Source organism: Mesoplodon mirus (assembly GCF_964341445.2).
Source record: "Mesoplodon mirus genome assembly, chromosome: 14".
Lineage (NCBI taxonomy): Eukaryota > Metazoa > Chordata > Mammalia > Artiodactyla > Ziphiidae > Mesoplodon > Mesoplodon mirus.
In genome coordinates this window covers 49,121,687-49,145,326 of record NC_138990.1, presented here as the reverse complement: position 1 = coordinate 49,145,326, position 23,640 = coordinate 49,121,687, and the positions used below count along the sequence as shown (strand labels likewise).

At 50.0% G+C, this 23,640-nt stretch overlaps 1 protein-coding gene across 1 annotated transcript in view; it reads left to right on the top strand.

Moving 5' to 3' along the window:
- The window catches only part of CAPN13 (calpain 13), a gene marked incomplete at its 3' end in the record, with an annotated part of 111,741 nt that overhangs the window by 23,282 nt on the left and 64,819 nt on the right, over positions 1-23,640 (top strand). The window contains 13 exon segments of the mRNA XM_082642391.1: positions 4,151-4,189; positions 4,193-4,236; positions 8,483-8,557; positions 10,101-10,203; positions 10,207-10,246; positions 12,547-12,689; positions 16,810-16,821; positions 18,940-18,972; positions 18,974-18,998; positions 19,001-19,142; positions 20,176-20,218; positions 20,571-20,591; positions 20,595-20,621. Of these exon segments, the coding sequence (XP_082498517.1) occupies positions 4,151-4,189; positions 4,193-4,236; positions 8,483-8,557; positions 10,101-10,203; positions 10,207-10,246; positions 12,547-12,689; positions 16,810-16,821; positions 18,940-18,972; positions 18,974-18,998; positions 19,001-19,142; positions 20,176-20,218; positions 20,571-20,591; positions 20,595-20,621 (747 nt within the window).

The window sequence follows — 23,640 nt, the reverse complement described above, 5'->3', positions numbered from 1 at the left end:
CATGTGCCACCCTGAGGCCCAAGGTTGTCTGGGAAACATACCATCTAGCTGGGCTGCCATATGCCCAGCTAGAACTTTATTCCCATGAATGAGGGGAGGATGGCTACTGGGGGACAGTCTTTCTCCTTGATGCAACAACCGACTTTGGGTGGACAATAATGCATATCATCAGTGTGTGCAGTAGCTTTTGGTCTGGAAAACACTACTAAAGTCCAGACTCCTTGATTCGTAAATGAGAAGCTGACACTTGAGAGGGGAAGGTCAGGGTGACACAGCTGCTTGAAATGGCTGGGCCCAGACACCACGACTCCTGAATTCCCATCTATGCTTATCACACAGCCGTGCAGGGACAGCACTTCCTGGCCTTGTGATGATTTCCCACAAATGTTCCCCCATCTCTGTAGTTCTCACAACTCTTGAGGTCTGATCATGTCTTCTAGGTCATAAGAGACAGTGTCGCAAACCCCAGGGTCCATTTTTCACAGGTATTTATGGGCCAAGGAATGCAGAGTATCAGCTTCTATTTATGGCCTGTTTCTCATATCTGCCTTCCCTCTCTGCGTGTCAATCTGTCTCTCCTGTCCATTGACCTAAGGCCAGTTACTCCATTGTTTTGTGTTTGGGTGAATGTTCCAATCTGCAAAACAGAGGCAAGGTGGGAGGGAGATGCAAGAGGGAAGAGATGTGGGGATATATGAATATGTATAGCTGATTCACTTTGTTATAAAGCAGAAACTAACACACCATTGTAAAGCAATGATACTCCAATAAAGGTGTTAAAAAACAAAACAAAACAAAGGAAACAAACAAACAAGAAAACAGAGGCAATATTTTCTGTCTCCCACCTTCCTCCCTAAGGAAATCAGTACCAAAATGCTTCCTCTGCACAGCAACTGGAGGAGAGTAGGCACCTAATAAACGCCTGCTGGATCAGTGGATGAATGTGCTTGCATGAGTGAATGAATGCATTTGTCTTTGGCCTATGAGGATGACATCACGGATTCTCCATCATAGAATATGTGAGGAGCTCAAATGACATTTCCCACAAACAAGGAAGAGGCCCTGATAAACCAAAGCCATAAGAGATCCCAGTCCCAGTGGTTCCAGATGCTCTTCCTCTGGGATCTCCCATGCCCTTCTCTGAATTCTCAGTGGAGACAGACGATACCATCATCACATCTGGCCACGGATGGACATTCTGCTCACCGTAGCTCCCCATCCCAGATGTGGACAAGTCTAGGTTAGGGAGAGAAAGTCAGCTTTCTTGTGTGCCAGCCTTGATCCAGGCAATGCTGCCTGGTTTACTGTGTTGACAAGACTTTGGCTCTGTTTCCAGATTTGGAAAAAGAGAACTGTGATCAGTGAATGATATCTGTGCTGGGCATGGAAGAAAGGAGCCACGGTACCTGTGTGATGTGCTGGCCATTCCTGGCAAGGCCCTTTTTATACACTGAGACGGCCTTTCTTTCTCCTCTGAATGCAGGGGAGAAGGGACTTGTGTATCCAGAGGTCCAGATGGCCATGGAATGTGAGTCCCGCAGAGGCTGGGCATGGGGATGGCAGTGACTGCTGGCTTATAGAGCAGCCAAGTAAACACCTAGGGCCAAGGTCACGGAGGTGGACTGGGGAGTGGAAGTGCGGGCTTGGCTGGAGTTTGGGCTCGTGATGATTCTGCCCACAGCCCGGATGTTTCCTCCCCCACAGCACACACTTTGAGTGGTTCTTATAACACAGCAGTCTGAACAGGACACTCCTGCGACAGTAGGTGATGAAGACCGTGTGTCCTGCATGATCCATTCCCGCCATTCTTGCCCCTCTGTGGCTGCTGACACTTCCCAGCCTGTGCTCAAAGGAGCACCAGCCTGGTGAGACGCTCTATGAAAGCAGTATTTGGATGTTAACATGTTAAAGGCTCTGAGAAGGCCTGTATTAACAATATAAGTACAGCTTGGTTTTAATCTACCATTAGCCATGAAACCATTTTTTTTTCTAGGAGTAACAATTAACTGCCTCTGGAACTTGCATTCAAGAGAATACTTTCAAGGAATTAATTATCCTAGGATAGATAACCTGGATCACCTCTTCCCAGTGGCACCCTTTCTGAGAGATCTGACCAGGGTCAGGGTACAGTCAGCAGCCAGGAGAGTGAAGCAAGAAAGCCCACCCATTCTCAGATGCAGCTGTGACCTTAGCCTCGAAGGTTACCCCTGAGGCACTTGGCCAAGGCCCACGTGATCACCAACAGAGCACTGTCCAAAAGAAGTGACACGGTCAGACAAGAGCCCAAGAACTGGATTAAAGGTTCTTCCTGCAGAAAGAGGAGGTTATAACTCTGACCACAAGAGCTAAGATTAAACCAGCCCATAAATGCAGTGTGCTTTTTAATCTGCTCATCCACCCTCTGGGCAGGATACAGACAGGAAGATAAATGAAATTGGCATTTTTTACTATGCACCTAGCTGGGTCAGTGACTCCCCGGGGCCGGGGGGTACGTGTTTCTCTGCATGCCTCATTTAGCCCTGCTCTCAGCCCCTTCCAGTCACTGGCCACTCTTCTCCCCTGTGCCTGCCTGAGCCCCTGACTGTCCCTTAGGCACTGAGGGTGGCTCATTAGCTCTTTGGGCCACCAGGTGACCATTTCTCATGTCCCTGTTCCATGGGCTCCGTCACCTACTGGCAGTTAATAATACACTGTGTGCAAAGCCTGGGGTGCCTGGTCGGGGGCAGAGAGGGGCACCCCCATCCCATGTGGCATTAAAAGAGTACCTTCCACTGCAGTGTCAGCTAGACAGAAGTAGACAAGGAAAGAACCATACCCAAGCTGGGTTCTTGGGCCCTTGTCTGACCACATCGCTCCTTCATGGCACTGCCCTACTGGTGATCACGTGCTGGCCCAGGGTTTACGTGCAAGGTCAGGGTCTCGTCCACATGTGAGAATGAGCTGGGCCCTGGAGCAGCTGTATCCTTTCTCTACTCCCAATTCCAAAATTAAGAGCCTGGGCTTTGGATACTGACAGTGGCTGGGATCAGAATTCCTCCTCTGCCACTTACTCTGTGGCCTTGGGAAAGTTGCTTAACCTCTCTGATGCTCAGTCTCCTCTGCAAGACGAGGATTATATGAATGTCTACCTCAGAGGATTGAAGGTCGTAGTGCACGTCACACACTCAGCCAGGCCTGTCTCCAAGCCCTGCCTCCACACACGGGTTTCTTTTTCACGTGGGGATATTCCACTCGGGACTTTCTCCTGTGACCTGGAATCAGTGAACAAGTCCGCCCCTTCCTCACCCCTCCAGGCCTCTGTCTCCTCAGACTACATTAGCACAGATCAATACTGCCGCTACAACTCAATCATGCCTTAATTCCTCTCACCACGCAGAGGCCTCCTGGATCCAGGAACATAAGTTCAAAGGGTTGTGATTGTTTTGTTGTAACTTTTCAACAAACAGTCCTGCCCTCTGGCCTCAGTGGTCTGAAGGAGCAAGTGTGCCGGCCTCTGTATCTGGGACAGATGATGATGCGATCCCCTGGGGAAGGAAGGAACGTTCAGGCCACAGGGATGCCCTGCTCGCTGACAGAGGCAGGCTGCTGGGGGGCTGGGTGCAGCCCCGGGGCCGCAGGCTAGGAGGGCTCCACTCCCAGGCCTCAAAACTCCTGGTCTTGCTCAAATCAGCCTCCTGCTGGCCTTGCTCAGGACAGTGCTGTGGAGACCCCAGCACAGCTCCCAAGGGGCCGCCAGCAAAGAAACAGCTATTTGAGTGGAATAGATATGCCGGCTGTGACAGGGCATGGAGGAGGCTGGAGACCCATAAAGATCACCCCTCTGCAGCCCATGGCACCATCCGCGCTATTTATCTGCTGTTGTCTCAGCTGGCGCAGGTTTTAGGATGCAGTCGTACAGACTGAGGAGGCTGCACCTGCCCTGCAAGGTGCTGCACAGAAAGAAGGACCTTTTTCTCCTCGGTCTCATTCCAACTCCACACGGGCAGAGACATTGATTGATGTTTTTTCCTTTCCATTTTTTTTTCTTGCTGCAGCCAAATGAGGTCAGAAGTTAAATTAGTCCTTGGAGGTGAAAAGCAGCTACATTCATATCCCTTCTGCTGACTTTTGCTGGAGAACACTGACAGTTTTCCTTTTCTGTTCTTTGCAGATTCAGTACAGGAGCGGCTGGGAATATCTTATCCGCCTGTGAAACCCCTGGGGCAAGAGTGAATGGAGAGGGCACTGGAGTGACAGGTATGGCTTTTTTTTTTTTTTTTGCGGTACGCGGGCCTCTCACTGTTGCGGCCTCTCCCATTGCGGAGCACAGGCTCCGGATGCGCAGGCCCAGCGGCCATGGCTCACGGGCCCAGCCACTCCGCGGCACACGGGATCCTCCCAGACCGGGGCACAAACCCATGTCCCCTGCACCGGCAGGCGGACTCTCAACCACTGCGCCACCAGGGAAGCCCGACAGGTATGGCTTTTGGAAACCTCTCTCTCTCCTTCATGGAGACCCGGTGTTTGGAGAGCATTCTGGCCCATGAGGGCAGCAGGTGGATCTCACTGCAGGTCTGTCCAGTTCACACCTGTGTGTGACTTTCAGTTGAACTCACACTCCCGTGATGCCATTCACCAAGCATCATTTAAACACCTGCTGTGTACTCTGGAGTAAGTACACTGTGCTGGGTGGGTGCTGTGGGATGCATACAGATGACAAGAGACGGTGTCTGTCCTCCAGAAGGAAACAGTCTTGAGCGATGAACCCATATACCTAGAATAAGTACAAAATTAAAAGGGGTAGGGTAGGGCAGGAGTCAAGTTCTACTTGGCAGACAGAGATGGAGAGAAGGAGTCTCCTTCCATAAAAGGATCCCATGGGATTCTGATCCAGATGATGCCATGTCATCAGGATGGACAAGACTTCATTCTGGGGGAGCTGGGGAGCTGAGGCAAAGACCTGGCTGATTTTTTGACTCAGTCCACCTGCGTCGTCCATCCTGCCCTCTTGGTCCAGACTCCCACGAGCAGCTGGTGCCTTGCTGGTGGTAGGAGTGAACAAAGCTACGTGGGTCTCAGATGCCTCTGCTGGCCGTGTCCCAGGCAGTTGCTTGCTGACCCAGCTGACCTATGGGGCCCCTGCTGTGTGGTCTGTAGTTTCTGGGGAGCTGGGCTGGTGTTTCCCAGCTGCCAGGAGGACTGATCCCTGGTCCCCACCCCTTTGCTGACTAAGAATGAGATGACAGTCCTGAGAGGGCTGGCAGGCCAGCCACAGGGGACTGGTTCCTCTCAGCAGCCAGCAAGGCCCAGCCTGCCCGCAGGTCTCTGAGGGCCTGTGTTAGATCCACGGAAAGAGTCGAGACACGTTGACCAGCCGTGGCAGCTTAGCACGAGGGAGAACATGATCTGAAAGGAAATACATTGCGTTCAAGCAGGAGAACAGGCCCCAGCCAGTGGTGAAAATCAGTACAAGGCGAAGTGTGTTCTGGAGGCGAATGCAGAGTTCTCCTGTCCCTGCCCTGAGCCTGATGCCCCAGGCTGGGCCGTGCCCAACAGCCGAGGTGCCTGCACAGGTGGGGCTGGAGGGTAGGAATATGAGAGAGAGGGAGAGGGAGAGACATGAATTCTTAGAATAAACCTGGGTGTGACCTCCCTCAGATGCCCGCTGGAGAACAGGGCAGCTGAATCCCCTCCTCCCGCACAGAAGGGGAATGAACCACTGGACGATATTTTACTCCCCGCCGCGCTCTCTCCTTTTATCTTGCCTCTGTCCTTTCTTCCTCCCTGGGGATATCCATGGCCCTTTCCAGCCCTCCTTCCTAAGCATCACCCCAAGCTGCCCAATATGGCCCGGGGAGGGGATCCGATTAGCCTGAATCCCTGATTCGGGGTTGGCTGTTGCAGTAGGAGCGGAGGAAGCACAGATGTCAGAGGCACAGAGTCCCCTTGAGTGGAAGAGGCAAGAAATTCACGTGAGCTGACGTTCTGTCCATGATCCCCGGGCTAACGATCAATTGACCAGTGAAGGCAATAAGGGACCCCAGAGGTCAGGGAAGAGAAGCTTCCCATGGGCGGGCCTCTTCAGGGAAAGCTTCATGAATGGGGTTGAACTGGAGTTCAACCAAAAACAAAGTATGACTCACTTTGGAAGCCATCCCTAGGTAGGCGGGAAGTGTTGGCTGCTGCGCTGAGCCAGGAACATCTGTAGTGTGTTCAGGGCCAAGAAGCTGGCCTGAGGCAGAGGAACCTGGGGGAGACGTGTCGGGGGCTGGAGCCAGAGAGCCTGGTGCCAGCTGAGAGGTTTGGATTTGTACCTACAGGCATGGGGGTTCACAAAGGCCTTTGAGCAGGGAGGAGAAGTGTGCAGAGCAGGGACAGGGGATGGACCCTGCCACACCTACTTGGAGGATCATGTACCCCGGCTAAGGGCTGAGGTTTCACCATTCCCCACCAGCAACCAGGAAGGAAGGAAGCGATATGGCCGCATCATCACTGTCTCTGTGCACTGGTCGATTTCTTCCCTACATTTAAAATAATTAATTAATTGATTAACTTGTTTATTTATTTATTTATTTTTGGCTGTGTTGGGTCTTTATTGCTGCGCGCGTGCTTTCTCTAGTTGCGGTGAGCGGGGGCTACTCTTCGTTGCAGTGTGCGGGCTTCTCGTTGTGGTGGCTTCTCTTGTTGCGGAGCACGGGCTCTAGGCACGGGGGCTTCAGCAGTTGTGGCTCACAGGCTCTAGAGCGCAGGCTCAGTAGTTGTGGCACACGGGCTTCATTGCTCCACGGCATGTGGGATCTTCCCGGACCAGGGCTCGAACTGTGTCCCCTGCACCGGCAGGAGGATTCTTAACCACTGCGTCACCAGGGAAGCCCCTTCCCTACGTTTTAAGGAGTGGAGACAGATGGGGAGGGCGGGTGGTCTAATCTCAACCATAATGGAAATTTCAATCACACACACTTAAAGACAAACTTGCATGAATCAATAGTGTATTGATTTACACTACATTTATTTTCCCTAACACACTGCAGAAAATGTAATTATCACTTAATTATAAAATTGCCATTTTACAATAACACATCTGACTGGCTCAGCCGGCAGCCAGAAGCCTGAATGGTCCCTGCCTTGCTCTCCCGGCACAGAGGTGACCCAGGCCCTCCATGCAAGTCAGTCCCAGAGAAGGATCTCATTACACTTTTGTGCCTCGGGGGCCCGTCACCTATGGATGTGCCTCCACTTTCAGGAGTGGGCTGGGAAGTGACAGATGCTCCCTTCTGCCTGTGAGGTCTCCCTCCTTCACCTCAGACTCTAGGACTAGCTTCTGGAACACATTATCCCAATGAAGTAGACAGCTTTAATTATTAATTAATTAAGCCAGCAAAAACTTATGGCATCCTACTATGTGCCAAGGCATTGTGTTAAAGCCCTATGACGGATAATATAATGGTGAGCAAGGTCACTGATCTCATGGCACTTGGAGTCTAACAGGGGACAGCAAGAAATAAACAAGCACTAGTAACACAGGGCGCTAAGTGCTGAGATGGGAGTGGTACGGTGTGCCACGCGGGCTCAGAGGAAGGGTGCCACAGGGGGACAAGGAAGGTTTCCCAGCGGAAGTGCCTTTTAGGAGGAAAGATGAGTAAAAGTTATTGGGTTATAGGACTGAAAGGAGGAAGTGTATTCCAGGCAGAGGGAGCATCAAGGTGAAGGCCAAGGCGGGTCTGGGTTGGGTGCTGCCGCTGCCACCAGACAGACAGGTATTTCTAAGGAAATGAAGATGTTCATTATTGCTGGAGTGTACAGTTCAGGGGCAGGGGGACAGGGAGCTGCTCGGGTAAACCTGGAGAGGTAGGCAGAGGCCAAGTTCTGTTTCAGAGTTTGAAGTTCATCCTGAGAGTAAAAGGGCAGCACTGATGTGTTTTAAGCAGGGAAGTGCCCTGACCAGACTTCTGTTTTAGAAAGATTGTTTTGATTGGAGGTGTAGAGTATGAATAGGGAAGCGGGCCGGACTGAGTTCCGGGAGACCAGTGAGCCGTCCAAGAGGGAGATGAGGGTTCTTGAACTTAAAAACAGCAACAAGGATGGAAATAATTAGATGGCTTTGAGAGGGGTTTAGGAGGTAGAATCAGTAAATCGTTAATATTTGGTGATGGCTTGGACGTGGAGGGTATGAGAGAGAATAACCCTTCATGTTCTCACTTGGGCAATAGAAGGAGGCAGAGGATGAGTACATTTTGGGATACGTTGATTTCAAGGTCACGGTGGGGCTCTGGTGGAGACAAGGAATGGACCATAGCGTGTATCCATCTAAAGCTCAGGAAAGAGGATGGGGCTGGGGGACAGCTTGGAAGCCATCAGCATAGAATCACCAGGTAGAGCGACACTGTCCACTCGCACCCAGAAACTACTGGAGGCCTGGGCAAAGGGCCCCTGTCGGGCCACGTGTGGTTGAGATGAAACATCCTAGGAAGTCTCATCCTATGGTCTGTCTCTCCATGCCCAGGTCTCCGGAGTGGCAGGAAACCCACGACCAACGGAAAAGCCAGTTGTATGAAAATAAGGCTGATGGCGAGTTTTGGTACTTACTCTTTTTTCAAAATTAGATTTTAAATCTTTAGCTATTGGTCAAACCCTCAATCCCCACCCTTTTCCCTAGACTTTTGTGAGAATAAAGATTCGCTTTTCAGAGACCTAGGTAGAAATAGGCTGTTTTCTCCACCAAGACACAAAAGCTTTGAAAAGGAAATTGTGTGTTCTCTCTTTGCATGAAAGGTATTTCCTCTCTGAAATGTTAGAACTCGCAGGAAATGTTAATGGTAGAAGGGAATATTGGCACCAAAGCTTTGAAACCAGCAGTTTCCTGGAAACCAGGATGCATGGTTATCATGCCTGTAACTTCTTTTGCCATATTTTTTGGAGCCCTGGAGTGCCACAGTCTTTCCTGGCATGAATCTCAGCCATAAAAAGAAATGAAATTGAGCTATTTGTAATGAGGTGGATAGACCTAGAGTCTGTCATACAGAGTGAAGTAAGTCAGAAAGAGAAAGACAAATACCGTATGCTAACACATATATATGGAATTTAAGGAAAAAAAATGTCATGAAGAACCTAGGGGTAAGACAGGAATAAAGACACAGACCTACTAGAGAATGGACTTGAGGATATGGGGAGGGGGAACGGTAAGCTGTGACAAAGCGAGAGAGTGGCACGGACATATATACACTACCAAATGTAAGGTAGATAGCTAGTGGGAAGCAGCCGCGTAGCACAGGGAGATCAGCTCGGTGCTTTGTGACCACCTAGAGGGGTGGGATAAGGCGGGTGGGAGGGAGGGAGACGCAAGAGGGAAGAGATATGGGAACATATGTATATGTATAACTGATTCACTTTGTTATAAAACAGAAACTAACACACCATTGTAAAGCAATTATACTCCAATAAAGATGTAAAAGAAAAAAAAAAAGAGAGGAACTTAGGGGTTAATCTCCCAGCCCTGACTCTAGAGTTCTGGGTGAGACATCGGTGTCATCACCCAGCAGCTATGTAGGACTAGATGTTTTACAACACATCCCCAACCCTATGCTCACATCTTAAAGAATAAGATGGACATTTCTCTGAAGGGTTGTCTGGCTTATTCAATGACATACTTAAATAAAATTTAGCATGTGTGAAAAAGAGACTGGGTCTAAGTAATTAAGAATCAGAGGGAGAAATATAAATTAGGAGGAAGAATATTTCCAGTATCGCAACTTTAATCACAGGTATGATTTTAGGTGTTGAATCCATTGTATTCTGATAAGACCCCAACAGTGCCTTTGGCAAAGGGCCCTAGGGAAAGGTGATTTTCCTAGCAGTGTGTAGGACCCAGAACAGAAGGAGACTGGCAGTTGTCTTGCTGGCCATGGGAGGGGCCTGAAGAACTCATAATTTGACTCTGTCCTTGTCCTTCCAACCACTGGAGACATCAGAAGTGTATCTGACCACGAATGAACCAGAATGGGGCTCCGGCCTTTGGGTAGGACAGTGGTAAATCAGTGGATACTATAGTTGGCAGGCAGAGGTACAGTGAAGTTATGGGACAAACCCGTAGTCATTAAGTGATGTGTCTCTCTTTATAACAGGATGTCATGTCAAGATTTCCGAGATAACTTCTTCTGCCTATTTATATGTAACCAAGTTCCAGTCAGCCTGGACCATGGAAACACACTCCATGAAAGATGGTCCTAACTGATGTTTAAGAACCACTTAATTCCAGGAAATGCGGAAGGTAGTTATGACATTGGTAATTATTCTGCCAGATGGGAAGCTGCCAGCCTTTGCCCTATCCCAGCTTCAGCTCTCAGTGGCCCTCGATTCTAGACTATAGGCCTGAAGAAGAAGAGTACTTTGCCAGCCCAAAGGGACAGCTGTACTTCTCCAGGGGAAATGATTGCTGGTGGGGGTGGGCCGGAGAATCTCCAGTGTGAATCCCCTGCTTTCTTGCTTTCCCACTGTCCTTCTACTAAGCTCCACCCACCTCCCAAGCGTAGAACGGACCCACTGCTCTTCAGTAATTATCCAGGGCATTGGAGGAGCTATGAAAAGAACACTGGACAGAAGTCAGGGCCTGGGTTAAACCATTGTTTTTGCCACATTTGGGCTTTGTGACTCTGGTCTCTCTGTCCTCAGTCTCCCCAACTGTACATAGTGGAATTTAGTCATCTCTGTCTTCCCCTTGAAGCCACAAAGCAGCATCCAGGCATCAGGGAGCATATTCCTGCCCATGTTGCTTGATGTATCCTGCAGCACCATACTGAGATCCCAGAGGTGGGCACCTCAGAACCTGTCTTTGGGCTCCCGGGAGATGAATCTTATTGATGTGATTTTAAGAGAGTGAGTGACATACTCTCACTGCACCTCCGGCTCCCCGTCTGTGACATGGTTGAGTGAAATATCACCCTCTGAAGATGAACCTGAGTGTGCTCACACATCCTGGATAGGAAAAGCTATGCAAACAACATAGTTGTGTGTGTGTGTGTGTGTGTTTGCACCTCGACATGTGCATTCCCTCTCCTTGGCACCAGCCTGTCGAGAATGGTGTGCTTGAATGACCCCACGCCTCCAGGCTCTTCACTCTGCTGGTCAGAGAACCTAGTCACCAGGAGACCATGGACAGATTCTAAGAAACCACTGAGTCGTTCGGGCAGCAAGTTTACTGATTCATCTTCCTGAGCTGCACCTGTCTGACTGTGGGCCAGCACCCCCAGATATTAGTGCAGATCGATGAACTGACCAAAATTATACATTGGTGCCATCTTTAGTAATTCCTTACAAGGGAGAGAGGGAAGGCAGGCAGCCGGCGAGCACCTGCTCTGTGCTGCTAAGTGCACTTGAGTGTGTCATCTTGTTTGATCCTCACAAGAAGCCGATGAACGAGATGGTCTCTATGTCTCCCTATTCCCCTTTCAGAGCTTCCCAATCGTACCCCAACCTTCTGATGTCTATTAATTCATTTCTAGCTTGTCTCATCTTCATTTATTTTTCATACATTACCTCTCATGCATTTGGTTGTGTTGTTTTGTTTTGTTTTTTTGGGCTGTGTCGGGTCTTTTGTCGCAGCACGCAAGCCCTTTGTTACAGTGTGCAGGCTTCTCTCTAGCTGTGGTGCACAGTCTCAGTAGTTGTGGCATGTGGGCTCTCTAGTTGTGGTGTGTGGGCTCGGTAGTTGAGGCACGCGGGCTTAGCAGTTATGGCTCACGGGCTTAGTTGCCCGGCGACGTTTGGGATCTTAGTTCCCCGATCAGGGATTGAACTCGCCTCCCCTGTGTTGGAAGACGGATTTTTAACCACTGGACCACCAGGGAAGTCCTGATCTCTCATGCATTTGAATCTAATGGTTTTCACGTTAGTTGTCTCCCTCTGGCTTTGGTGAGGACTCTTGGGTAGCAGAGTTCTATGAATTGCCATCTCTCTGCCTCTCTTCCTCCGTCTCCATTGATGCTTGGGGGATTGACATCATTTCATGGCTCCATGGTTGTCACCAATGCATACTTGAGGCCTCTGGAATTCCACTTATTATTATAAAAATAGCCCTCAACTTTACAGTGTAAGAAACATTTTCACCAAGTAGGAACTATACTTTCCCTCCTTATTTTTTTTTTTAATTTATTTTTTTTTTGTGGTACGCGGGCCTCTCACCGCCATGGCCTCTCCCGTCGCGGAGCACAGGCTCCGGACACGCAGGCCCAGCGGCCATGGCCCACGGGCCCAGCCACTCCGCGGTGCGTGGAATCCTCCTGGACCGGGGCACGAACCCGCATCCCCTGCATCGGCAGGCGGACTCTCAACCACTGCGCCACCAGGGAAGCCCTCCCTCCTTATTTTTAAGAGGAGGAGACTGAGGCTCACAAAATAAAGAAGCTTGTGTCACAACTAGTAACTGTGGGAATGGGACCAGGCCTTAGGTCTATTAGCCCAAATCCAGAGTTTCCATCACAACCCATTGAACTGGCTCTCTGAAGTGGTCACGGTCCCATCCTGGAATGCCAGAGATGAGCTGAAGTCCAATCACTGCCCTTTTTCATGCAGGACCCCAGAGGGACATGCAGTACATCTTCTCTGCGCCAGAAAGCATGGAAAACAACAATGTCATCGTGTCCTTCAATTTTGTCATGCCACAAAATTTAAAGGCAAAAGACAGGACATTTCCACTGAAGTGCGAGGTGTTCAAGGTAAGGCAGCATGCTTCCGGGCTTGCCCTTTGAGGACATTTCTGTACACCTTGGAGAAAGCAACCAGCTAGGCTGGGAGATTTCACCCAGCTGCAGACTCAGAAATAAAACCCAAAGGGTGATAGAGTTCAGTTGGTCCAACTCTGTAAATTTGCAGGAAAACCGGAGACAAAGGAGATTACAGTGGGACACACCTCCTGCCCTTGTCACTTGTCAGCATTTCCTGGTGCAGGCTCTAATGCTTGTTCCTTAAAAAGTAGGCTGGTCCAAGACCAGCTGTTGCAACAGTGCAGATTCCTGGGATCACCCCCAAACATTCTGAGTCCCAATCTCCATGGACGGAGCCTGAAAATCTGTATTGTAATGAGCTCCCCAGGGACTGCTTATACACAGAAATGTTTGAGAATCATTGGCTAAACTCTGGGAGGAGTTTAAGGAAAAAAACAATCCTGGGTATACAGCCGGGAGGTACGTTTTTCTCTTATGCTTACACCAAAATCGGTCAAAGCTCCATGGTTGGCTTACGAGCATCTGCTTGGCCACTCATCCAAGGCCAGGTCTTCCTCTCCACCTAGCCTCCCCTCCCCTCTGATGGCTCTTCAGCCAGCCCTTCAGCTCCTAAGGGGCCATCCCGCTGCACACCCCCCAACACACACACTCACCTGCACACACACTAACTGTGAGTAAGGTGATCAGGGAATTCCTTTTTTTTTTTTTTTTAATACCATTCAAAAGAAAGGAGTTAAAAAGAAAATCTGATACCTGTGCTCCCTCCTCCTTTCCCAAATAGTTTAATGCATCCCACAGATAAAGTGAAGGGTTCTCAAATCATACACCCCACAGCCTCTCTGCACGAGCATGGATAACTAAGATCGTGCAACCATCAAATGCTGGGATCCCCTGTCCCCCTATTAGAGGTGAAGAAACTGAGGCCCAGTGACGTGAAGTGACACAGTCAGAGTTAATGGCAGAGCTGGGGACCGGGTGCCAGATGTCCCTTGAGCCTTCAGTCAAACACACCCATCACTTGTGTGGCTGGAGCTCTGATTACAGCCTCTCTACGAAGGATCCCAGGAATGTTCACTGAGACTAAGGCAACATTCACAACTAGGGCCTTAGCCCCATCATGGACAGGCAGGGCTCCTGGGTCCTGAAACAGTCCTGTGCGCTGGCTGTGGTTCACTCTAATACGAAGGCCTCACTGATAGAGAACTTCAGAGTTCCAAACACGTTCCCATTCATGGTCTCCAAAACCCCAGTACTCCTGCTTTTATAGATGTGGAAACCAAAAGTCAGCGTGAATGACCTGCCCAAGGTGCAGCTGGGTGGTGACAGGGGAGTGCCCAATACCAGAACTTGTGGTCCCAGGACCAGGGCTCTCAGCAGGACATAGGCACTTGCCTTTCTGGTGGTGCTCACAGCTCAAACAAAAATATGTTTCTGGCTCTAGAAGGAGGAGAACCCTTTGGGTTCTGCTCTCTCTGAGCATATTTCCACATCATAGTTGCATGAAATCAATGGAAAAGAAATTGTTGGGGTTTAGCACCATACTTTCGAGGTTCCGCAAACCAGCTGAGACTATCAAAGAACATCTCCTAAGGATGCAGTAGTGGACAGTTGTCATTTTCATCACCACTAGGCACATGAACACCCTTTCCATGAGGGGGGAACCTTGGTGAAAGGCAGGGCCTGGTCTCCCACTGCAGCAGTCGAAGAGGCCAAATATTCCCTCTCCCCAGCCGTTGGATGCAAAGGGGTAGACTTGTGGCCCAGGCTTGTCCAATTAGATGTTCTTGGTTACTCTAGGCCTTGAGTCTTGAGGAAGTAACTAAAGAAGCTAGGACCAGCTGAGGAATTCTTTGCAGCAAATCTTTGGGGCAGCAATGCAGGCAGATCCTGTGGTGGTATCCAGCTGTGTAGCCACCTCTTCTCATTCCTGCCCACCTTCCGAGTTGCATTCTCTAGATTTCCCATTGACTCTGATTTATCTTTCCCATAAATGACCTCCTGTTCACCCCACCCTGGATTAGTTTCCATTGTTTTCTGCCAAGGATCCCAACTGATTCAGGTACCTTCTAATGTCACCTCAGAGTCCCCTAATCTCACCTCTGAGAAGAACAAAATGAAAGGAATTGGGAAGGGCTAGGAAGGGACTGAGACATCTGGTCTACCAGCAGGGATTGAACAATTCAATTCAAGTCCTGAACCAGACAGGACTCTTAAGAATATCTCAGCTAGCTCTTCCCTTTCCTAAGGAGAGACAGAAGTCCAGAGAGGGTATGAGGTCTGCCCCCCATGCACAAAAACTGGGGGTGCTGTTCATATTTTCCTCTGATTCTAGTGCCCCAGAGCCGAGCAACACAGCAGCCTTGTGTTTACTGATTTGCCCAAAGTCTTTACAGTTCAGGAGCCCTGGCAATATTGTAATCATATCTGTTTTTTTAAATGTTGCCAAGCCCATTTGTCTACTTTTCGGCCAGAGATACCTTATTTCTCAGCTGCCCTTTTGCTGAAGGGGCATGCAGACCTGTGACCTCCTTAGGCTCCCTGGAGATCCCTTTGGATCTTGCAGGATCCTGATCGAGTTAAACACCAAAGAACAGTCCAGACCTTTACAACTCAAGAGACACTTGGGTTCCTTTCACAGTTCTGCTGAGAAACAGGCTATGTTGGTGCCAGCGACTAGGCTCTCTGAGACTCCAGGGCTCTACTGGTGTTCATGGGTACAGCGCTGCCCAGATGACAGCTGCATATATTTCTGCAACCTTGGCATGGGCCTGTGTCTCTCCAACTTCTATGGGAGCACTGCTCTGCCTTGCATCAAACCAAGCACAGTTGATGTACAAATAGGCAGGGAGAAGACAGGTCAGAGAAAAAGAGCAAGGATGGATAAGCTCCATCCTCCCCCAGGCTGGAACTTTCCACCTCCCTTCCAGCTCATTCCTGATCTCCAGATAAGTCTGCCCAGGCAAATCAAATGGCCTGTACACCTAAGCGGAGCCCAGGATCAGCAGTAGGATAGAACTGAAACGCATGCCAACTGTGGAAGACAGTGCATGGAGGTGGTGGGTATTAATTACAAAAAAAGCAAAACAGCTTGCTCCATTCTCACCTCTGCTACTGAGACTGCAAAGCCTCAGTTTCCACACCCATAAAATAAGGAGCCTAGCATATGCTTAGGATTACTGTGACAACTCAACACATTACATGCAAATACTTTGCAAACCATGAAGTGGCTTAAAAATGGGACTGCATCTTCAGTGCCTCCTTATGCAACATGGACAGACGGAAACATAGGTATTTCCACATTCAGACACACACATACATCCCTACAGACACTGAGGTACAGTGATTGGGAGGAGGGGAATGCTAGAACAAATTCCCATCATGCTTTACAGTGGTCTGATGGAGTAACGGTTTCCTTCTCCTTGGAGCTCCAACTCTGGGGAATCTGCATTTGATCCAGGTTCTGTCTTCCCTCCAGTTCCCATCACTGTCTCTTTTCCTTCCAATTTTGTCATCACTGCTGTGAAGAGTAACCAAGCTGCGATGAGAAAGGGAAAGTCTCCTCTTCTCAGACACCGTCCTCCCCTTCGATTTCCTGTCCCCTTCATGCTCCCTACAGCAGTTGGGTTTCCTTTGTCACAGCTCTGCACAGAGAATGAGTGATGGTCCCTGTTCACTCCCAGGTGTTCCAGGGAACAGGCTGGAAGTGCAACAAAAAAGGAACGCGGGGCCCTGAGCCAGGCTTCTCAGATCTGCTCGCCTTTGGGTTTTTTTTTTTTTTTTTTTAATTTATTTTTGGCTGTGTTGGGTCTTCGTTTCTGTGCGAGGGCTTTCTCTAGTTGCGGTGAGTGGGGGCCACTCTTCATCGCGGTGCGCAGGCCTCTCACTATCGCGGCCTCTCTTGTTGCGGAGCACAGGCTCCAGACGCGCAGGCTCAGTAGTTGTGGCTCACGGGCCTGGTTGCTCCGCGGCATGTGGGATCTTCCCAGACCAGGGCTCGAACCAGTGTCCCCTGCATTGGCAGGCAGATTCTCAACCACTGCGCCACCAGGGAAGCCCACGCCTTTGGGTTTTAGTTTGAGTTCCTGAACCTGCCTTTCTTCTCTTCCCTCAGATCGACTATCAGGTATGGCCACCGCCCCTGCTGCCGTCTGTCCGTATTGTTACGCCTCTTCCAACACCCTTGACCTCAACGTGTCTCTCACTGTTCCGTGGCTGCCAATTCAGTCTTGCTATGTCCTGTAATAGATACAAGCTTAGAACTTCCAAACAGGTCAACAATGCAGGGAATATTTCAGCTGTCCTTGTCTAAAGCTGGATCCCTCAGGCTGTTCTCTGGTTTGACATTCCAGAGGGAATGCAACCATGAAACCATCCTCAAGCATTTGGCCCATGATAGATAAGATTGATGCTGCCCGTTCCTTTTAAGATGAGAGACAGGGCTCATGGGTCCCTGGTGGGGCGGGGGTGGATCTTTAGCTTCCTGTATTCTTTGTCAGCCCCCAAACCCACCACAACCAAGATGCATGCAATGCAAATGCAAGTTCAAGGCACATCCTCCAACTCTTCTTACAACCACATCACCACCACCACCCTCCCTCCCCACCCTCCCAACCACCCACTACCACCTGCCCCTACCCACCCCCAGCCAGTAAATATTCTGGCTTGGCATGGGTGAAAGGTGACCAAAATATGGGTAAGGATGGAGACAGAAAGATGGAGTTTGGGAAACCCAACCTCACAGGCACTCAAACCCCTTTAGATGTGAACTCTGTGATGCGTCTGTTGCCCAAGGGTAGGTACATGTGCCAGGAGGATGGAAGGGAAAAGGGAGGGAGCAGGATGTAGCCACAGCCAACGGGTGGTGACTGCAGCCTGCTGGCAGGTCCAGGGAAGCTCCTCCGGCCCTTCCAGACGTCCCCCAACAGGGAGACAGAGGCTGGGTCCTTGAGCAGGGGATACACAGAACCCCAGGCAGAAAGCAGACAGCAAGGAGGTCTGCCTGTCATAGCGGCGGCCCAGCCATAGAGCTGGGTTTAGGATCCAACTCTGGTTCTCAGCACAACAGTCATGGAATGAGAATTTCTGGAAGGGCTTCAAGGGAAGCAGTCAGGTGCAAGGAACGAGTCAGGGTTCTAGTTCCCAGGCCTGGAGAACGAGGTGAGGACTTGATCGAATAAAAGGCATGAGCCGCATCCCTAGAAATAGAGGGTCAGGTCTTGTGATTGTAGGAGGCTCAAAGCCCACACACATCTGTACACAGTGCCTCCCCATGTGCATACGTGTGCACGCACACACACACACACACACGCAGAACAGTGCTGGCTGTCTGGAGAAGAACTGATCTCATCATTTCTTTTGCCAGAAAGGCCCAAGCAAGTCAGGCTCCAGAGACACTGGCGCTGCTGATCATGTCAGCAGCATCAGTTTGGAGACTCTGCCTAGCGCCCCGATGCACACCAGCAACAGTAGCCTCAGCGTGCAGCCCAGCCTGGTCCCCACCCCTTGAAAAGACCCTCTCCCCGTCTCCTTGTTTCCCCCCAAGGCAGAGCTCACAAGCAATCATTTCGTGCTGCGTGACCATTCTAAATGGAATCCCCATCTCAATTGTGTTGGGGAAAATTTATTTAGTAAAGGGTTTTTATCATGTAATATGTATGTGACGTCCGGTAATAGGAACTGCATGATATTTATTGTTTTATCTCTAAGAAAATATTGAAATAAAAGGAAAATGATCAGGGCCTATTATTCTCCATTGAGAAGGCATTTCAGGGCTTTACTGGAAGGAAGAAATGGAGGGAGTGAAAGGGCTCCAGCCCTGCAGTGCTGCAGGGGTCCAAGGAGTGCTTTGCAAAAGGGTCCAGAGAGAAAGGACTCCAAATTCCAATACTGAATTACGTTTTGAATCACTGAATTAATTCAGTATTGGAACAATCTCACTAGTTTTCATGATTCGTCTTTGTATATAAGCAGGCAGATAAACCCAGAAGCCCAGGATGCTGTAAGATTTAATGAGGTAAAACCATGTATCATATTTCCCCCCATACATTGTAGTGTTAGCATCTATATTAAATAACAGTCTGAACTCTATTGCATTTCGAGACTTCAGGTAAGCAGTGTCTCCCTTTTCAGGGCCTGTAGTGCTGTTTTGGTGGATGGAGAGGGGTCTGGGAGGTAGGGGTCTCTCCTGGTAGCGGGGGCCCATGCACAGAGGGGTTTCTTACCATCATCACGTCTCTTCCAGTTCCAGCATTTCCGAGAGGGATTGCCGTCCACAATTTTTTTCCAAGTTCAGAATTGCTGAGAAGGCATCGTTTCTGAAACCACATGCAACCTTACAGAGTGTTTCAGCCTGAGCCCTGGGACCTATGTGGTGGTCGTCTCCGCAGGCAGAGAAGCAGTTGAGTTCTTGCTCCGAATCTTCCTAAAGATGCCAGACAGTGACAGGTACAGAACTTCTGGGATTCTAAACGTTTTATTCTACTTAATTTTATAAAAACGCATTGCATCATTCTGTGCAGCAACACACTCTGTTAGCAGGGGACACAGCACGGCCCCCGCTCTCAAGATGCTCAGCACAAAGTGGGGACGAGAGAGTCTGTGAACCAATAAGTAGACCACAAACAGGATGCAGCCATTGCTTGACGGAAGTGCAGGGGCGTGTGGGAGGACAGAGTGGAGGGATTCCCTCCCGGCAAGAGGGACAGAGGAAGGCTTCTTGGGGGACTTGGAATGTGAGCTAGTCTTCGATGGAAAACCTAACGGTGTTTCCCAGGGGAAGGCAGTGCAGGTGGAGGAAAAAGGCATGAGCAGAAGCAGGGAAGTGGGTGAGCATGGGGCTCGTTGAAGAATGAGCGATGTTGTCCATACACACAGGAAGGTGGTACGTGGCACGCATGGCAATTGTCTGAAATGCAGACAGAATGTGGGGTACATCAGGGAGACAGCGAGACATGGGCCTGAGTGATAGAGTCTGATGGTGGAGGGTCTTCACTGCAGTGAAGACTGGGATCAACAAGCACACACCCTGCTGGGCACCTCATGCCTTCTTGGCCCCAAGGCAGACATCACTACAATCATGGCAGTCTTTACAGTTGAGCATGGACGAGGCCTTCTCAGTCCAGCATGCCAGATGGTCACTGTGCCACCATTCAGAGTTGGAACCTAAGACAAATCTTATTTGCCATCCTGGCAATGGGGGTTATGATACACGTGTATCTGGTTGTGAAAGGAACAGTTTACAAAATGGTTTGAAGACCAGGGGAGGGCCACCCGAAAGACTGGACACGAGGTCACGATGCTCATCTGTCTGCTGACTGCCATGGCTGCCCACTTCACAGCTTGCTGTGCTGAGGGCTCTCCACGTGTGTCCTTGGCATAGATGCCCAATGCCTGCAGGGGTGCCTGCCACATGTAGGCGTGAGCCTCCTTTGAATAGTGAGCTGGTCATCCTTGTCACACTGTCCCCCTGATTTTCTAGGAACTTGGGCGATAATCTCAACCTCAGACCACTGCAGGTAAGTGTGCAGCAAGGCTTGGTTGGCAAACTTCACTGGGTCACGTCCCCTCCCCAAGAGCTTCTATCTCCTTCCTTCTTGCCTCGCCACTGACCAATGAAAGCACAGATACCACAATGGGCTGGTGATGACTCAGAGGGGCAGGGATGAGGTGAGAAGACCAGGCCTTGAAGGCCAGGCTGGACCCAACCATCTTCCTTCCACAAATTCCCATTCCCCAGAAAGGTTTGATCCAATTGCTGGATGAAGCCTCTGTCTCAGATCCAGGTGGAAGGTTCTGGGGCCCTCACCGTATCAGACAGGCAACCTCCTTCCCCAGAAATTTGATGTTGGCTCTTCTTCCTTAGATCCAGGCAAGTCATCCAGAAATGCCTCCCAATGAAGCATTTTCTACAAATACGCTCAGCAGGTACAGTACTTAGCATGACGGTGAGAGGCCCTACATAGGACAGGTGATGGAGGGGCCAGAGGGAAGGAAACCTCTCCCAGGTCCTTATCAGGATAGAGAGAGGAAGATGACTTGATGGGTGGTCGTGTAAGCCTCTCTCCCTGGATGTCCAGAGCTGATCTGGAGAGATGGGGCGCCCCACCTGGGTGACATCTGGGGTGAAGTGTAGTTTGGAAAGGAAGGGCCTGATTATAGGGGAGTGAGCTTTTTAAATCTTCAAACAAGCAATTGGCAATACCCCGTGAAGTCTTCCCCCTTTCTGCCACCTCCCACCAACGTTGGCATCCATCTTCTCGGGAGCTGGCCAGCTTCAGAAAGCACCAACAGCCTGCTTCCTGCCAAGCCACCTACGTGCACCAGGGATTTTCCTAATGGTTTAATAAGCCGTTATAAAGAACTCCTTGACTTGTCAGGAGAAAAAAACAGCTGCCAAGGGCTCTGCACGCTGGGCCTTTTACCATTAGTCGTCATGTCGGTGTGGGAAGTGGAAAGCCATATAGATGATCGTGTGTACCATGCCGGCCTCGGGCAGGCAGGGGCCAAGGACAGGAAGATGCTAGGCATTGAGAAGGCTAACAGGGCATTGGTAACCAGGAGGCAGCCAAAGGGAAGTTATTCAGGTAGCCTGGGCCCAGAGATAAAAATAAGGAGAGATGAAGAATGTGGCTGGCATGAGAGTACATGTTATAGGGAACAGCTCAGTATGAACGTCCTTGAAATCAACACTAGCCCAGGGTTCAGGCCCACATCTGGGCTGACTCAGAAAGCACTTCACTTGATGCAAAACAGGATCTACTATGGTGAATGTCCCCAGTCTGTGAGCTTCTGAAGGCAGGGATGGCATCGTACGCATTCCTTGTCCCCAATAACTATCACTGTCCTTGGCACAGAGAAGGTGCTCAATCAATCTGCACTGAGTTAAGACAGATCCACTTCCCCAGAGCAGATGCTCTAGCTAAGGTCCCTTCCCCTAGGTGATCAGCAGGACCAGATTAGGATATGCAAGACCAAGCTTCCTTCAGGGGCAGGCGGCAAAGTCCTCAACGTGGTCCATGAACCTGCACCTCTGAAATAAAAAATATAATTTGTCATATGATAAGTGGTACAGATTCCCTAATCAGGACTTTTCCAAACAACAACCAAATGTCTTCTCATAGAGGGTAACTGGCAGCCCATATGAGGCCTTTGTAGGAATTAGAATAGAAGAGAGATGGAGCTTTGTGCCAAGGTGCATGGCTTGAGAGTAGAACCCAGACTGGACTCCAACTTCTTTTCACCCCTTGGTGGACACCCTTGAGCAGGGCCAACCTGGCATCATTCTGCACAACCTGCAAACTATCCTCAGAGGTTGTGTCCTCAAAAGAAAGTTGAGAGCCAAATATTCGTCCATGTACTCTGTCCTGTCTCCCAATCTCTTGTACCCCTTTATCAGCCATAGTAGTGGTGGTGGTACCATAACCCAGGGTCCGCCTGTGGGAAAAGGAAGGACACACTCAGCCTTTGGGACAGGCCACATCCATCATCTATCATTTATTCAATCAGCAAACATGTACAAATACCCTAGGATGTTCCAAGGAAAGCAAAGCATCAGTCCTTAGGCATCTTCCATTGAGGTGGTAGAGGCCAACATGCGATTCTTTGGGCGTTTTGTTCAGGCCACCTTTATCTCCATTCCTAGCCCCATCTCTTCCAACATTTGTTGTTTACTGGGTGTAGGGACCAGGTCAGGGGCTGTCCCAGGGTGGGGGATATGATCCATGCCCCACAGCTGCTTACATTCTCACGCGACTCCATGTAAGTTGGCATTCCTCACCATGGCAACTGCTCTTTATAGTGAGGTGCCATGATTCTTTCGAGGAAAAACCTCAGTTGATGGCGGGCACACAACACTAACTTCCCTGGCATGACCAACCAGTGAGACGTTGGAGCGATGACCTAAGGGCCAATTTCAGATGCTGGCAGGATGTGTTGCACTGGTGACATCACTGGGGGTAATTTTTCCAGCTAAAGGACTCCAGTAAGGACAAACTGTAGGGCTGCTTTTGCTTTCTGTTCTGGGTGGTGAGGCCACCCTGGGGACTGCTTATCTGTTGTCTGTGTGGTGCTGGTTCTCAGAAGACCCCAAGGAGGCACCTCCTTCCTTCTGACCTAGTGCCAGGCCACTAGCCACCTGCTGGGAGCCCTCACTCCAACTCCTCCCGTGGAAAAGCTTCCCCAGGGTGGTGATGTCCCATCATGCCCTCGGCTTTTTACCAGGCTGGGTGAAAGAAACAGCTGCGTGGAGAACAACTCTGCTTCTCTATCAAATCGTCACGGAATCTGCTGCCCATAAAACTGGCCAGTGTCCCCAACAGAAAAGTGAAGGCAGTTAACACCTTCAGAAGTTCAGGCCAGGAAAAGTTTCTCTCCCCTCAACCTCAGCTGCTTCCCGTTTTTTATCCGAGGAAAACCATGATGTCTCCCTTTCTGCTTCTGTGGCTGAGAAGACTAATGCTAAGTTATGTGCTCAATTAGAGCAACTTGTCACTTACTTTCTGGAAGCAGATGGGGGAACACACCTGTAGGGCTGAACTGATTCATTCAACAGTACTTCTCCTGAGGGGCTCCCAAGTGCCAAGTATGGTGGGGAGGAAGCAAACACAGCTTTCAGCCCAGTAATGAATAGAGAGAGAAATGCAAGGTGACCCACACCAGGTATCAAATGTCAGGAGTAATCAGCACTACAGATGTTCAGGAAGGGAGTTATCACCAGGGCCTGGAGCAATCAGGAAATGCTTCATGGGAATCCCCTGGTGGTCCAGTGGTTAGGACTCCACGCTTTCACTGCCGAGGGCACGGGTTCAATCCCTGGTCAGGGAACTAAGATCTGGCAAGTCATGCCACGCAGCCAAAAAAAAAGGAAGGGAGGGAGGGAGGGAGGGAGGGAAGGAAGGCTTCATGACAAAGATGAGATGGGAACTAAGTGCTCAGAAATCCCAGT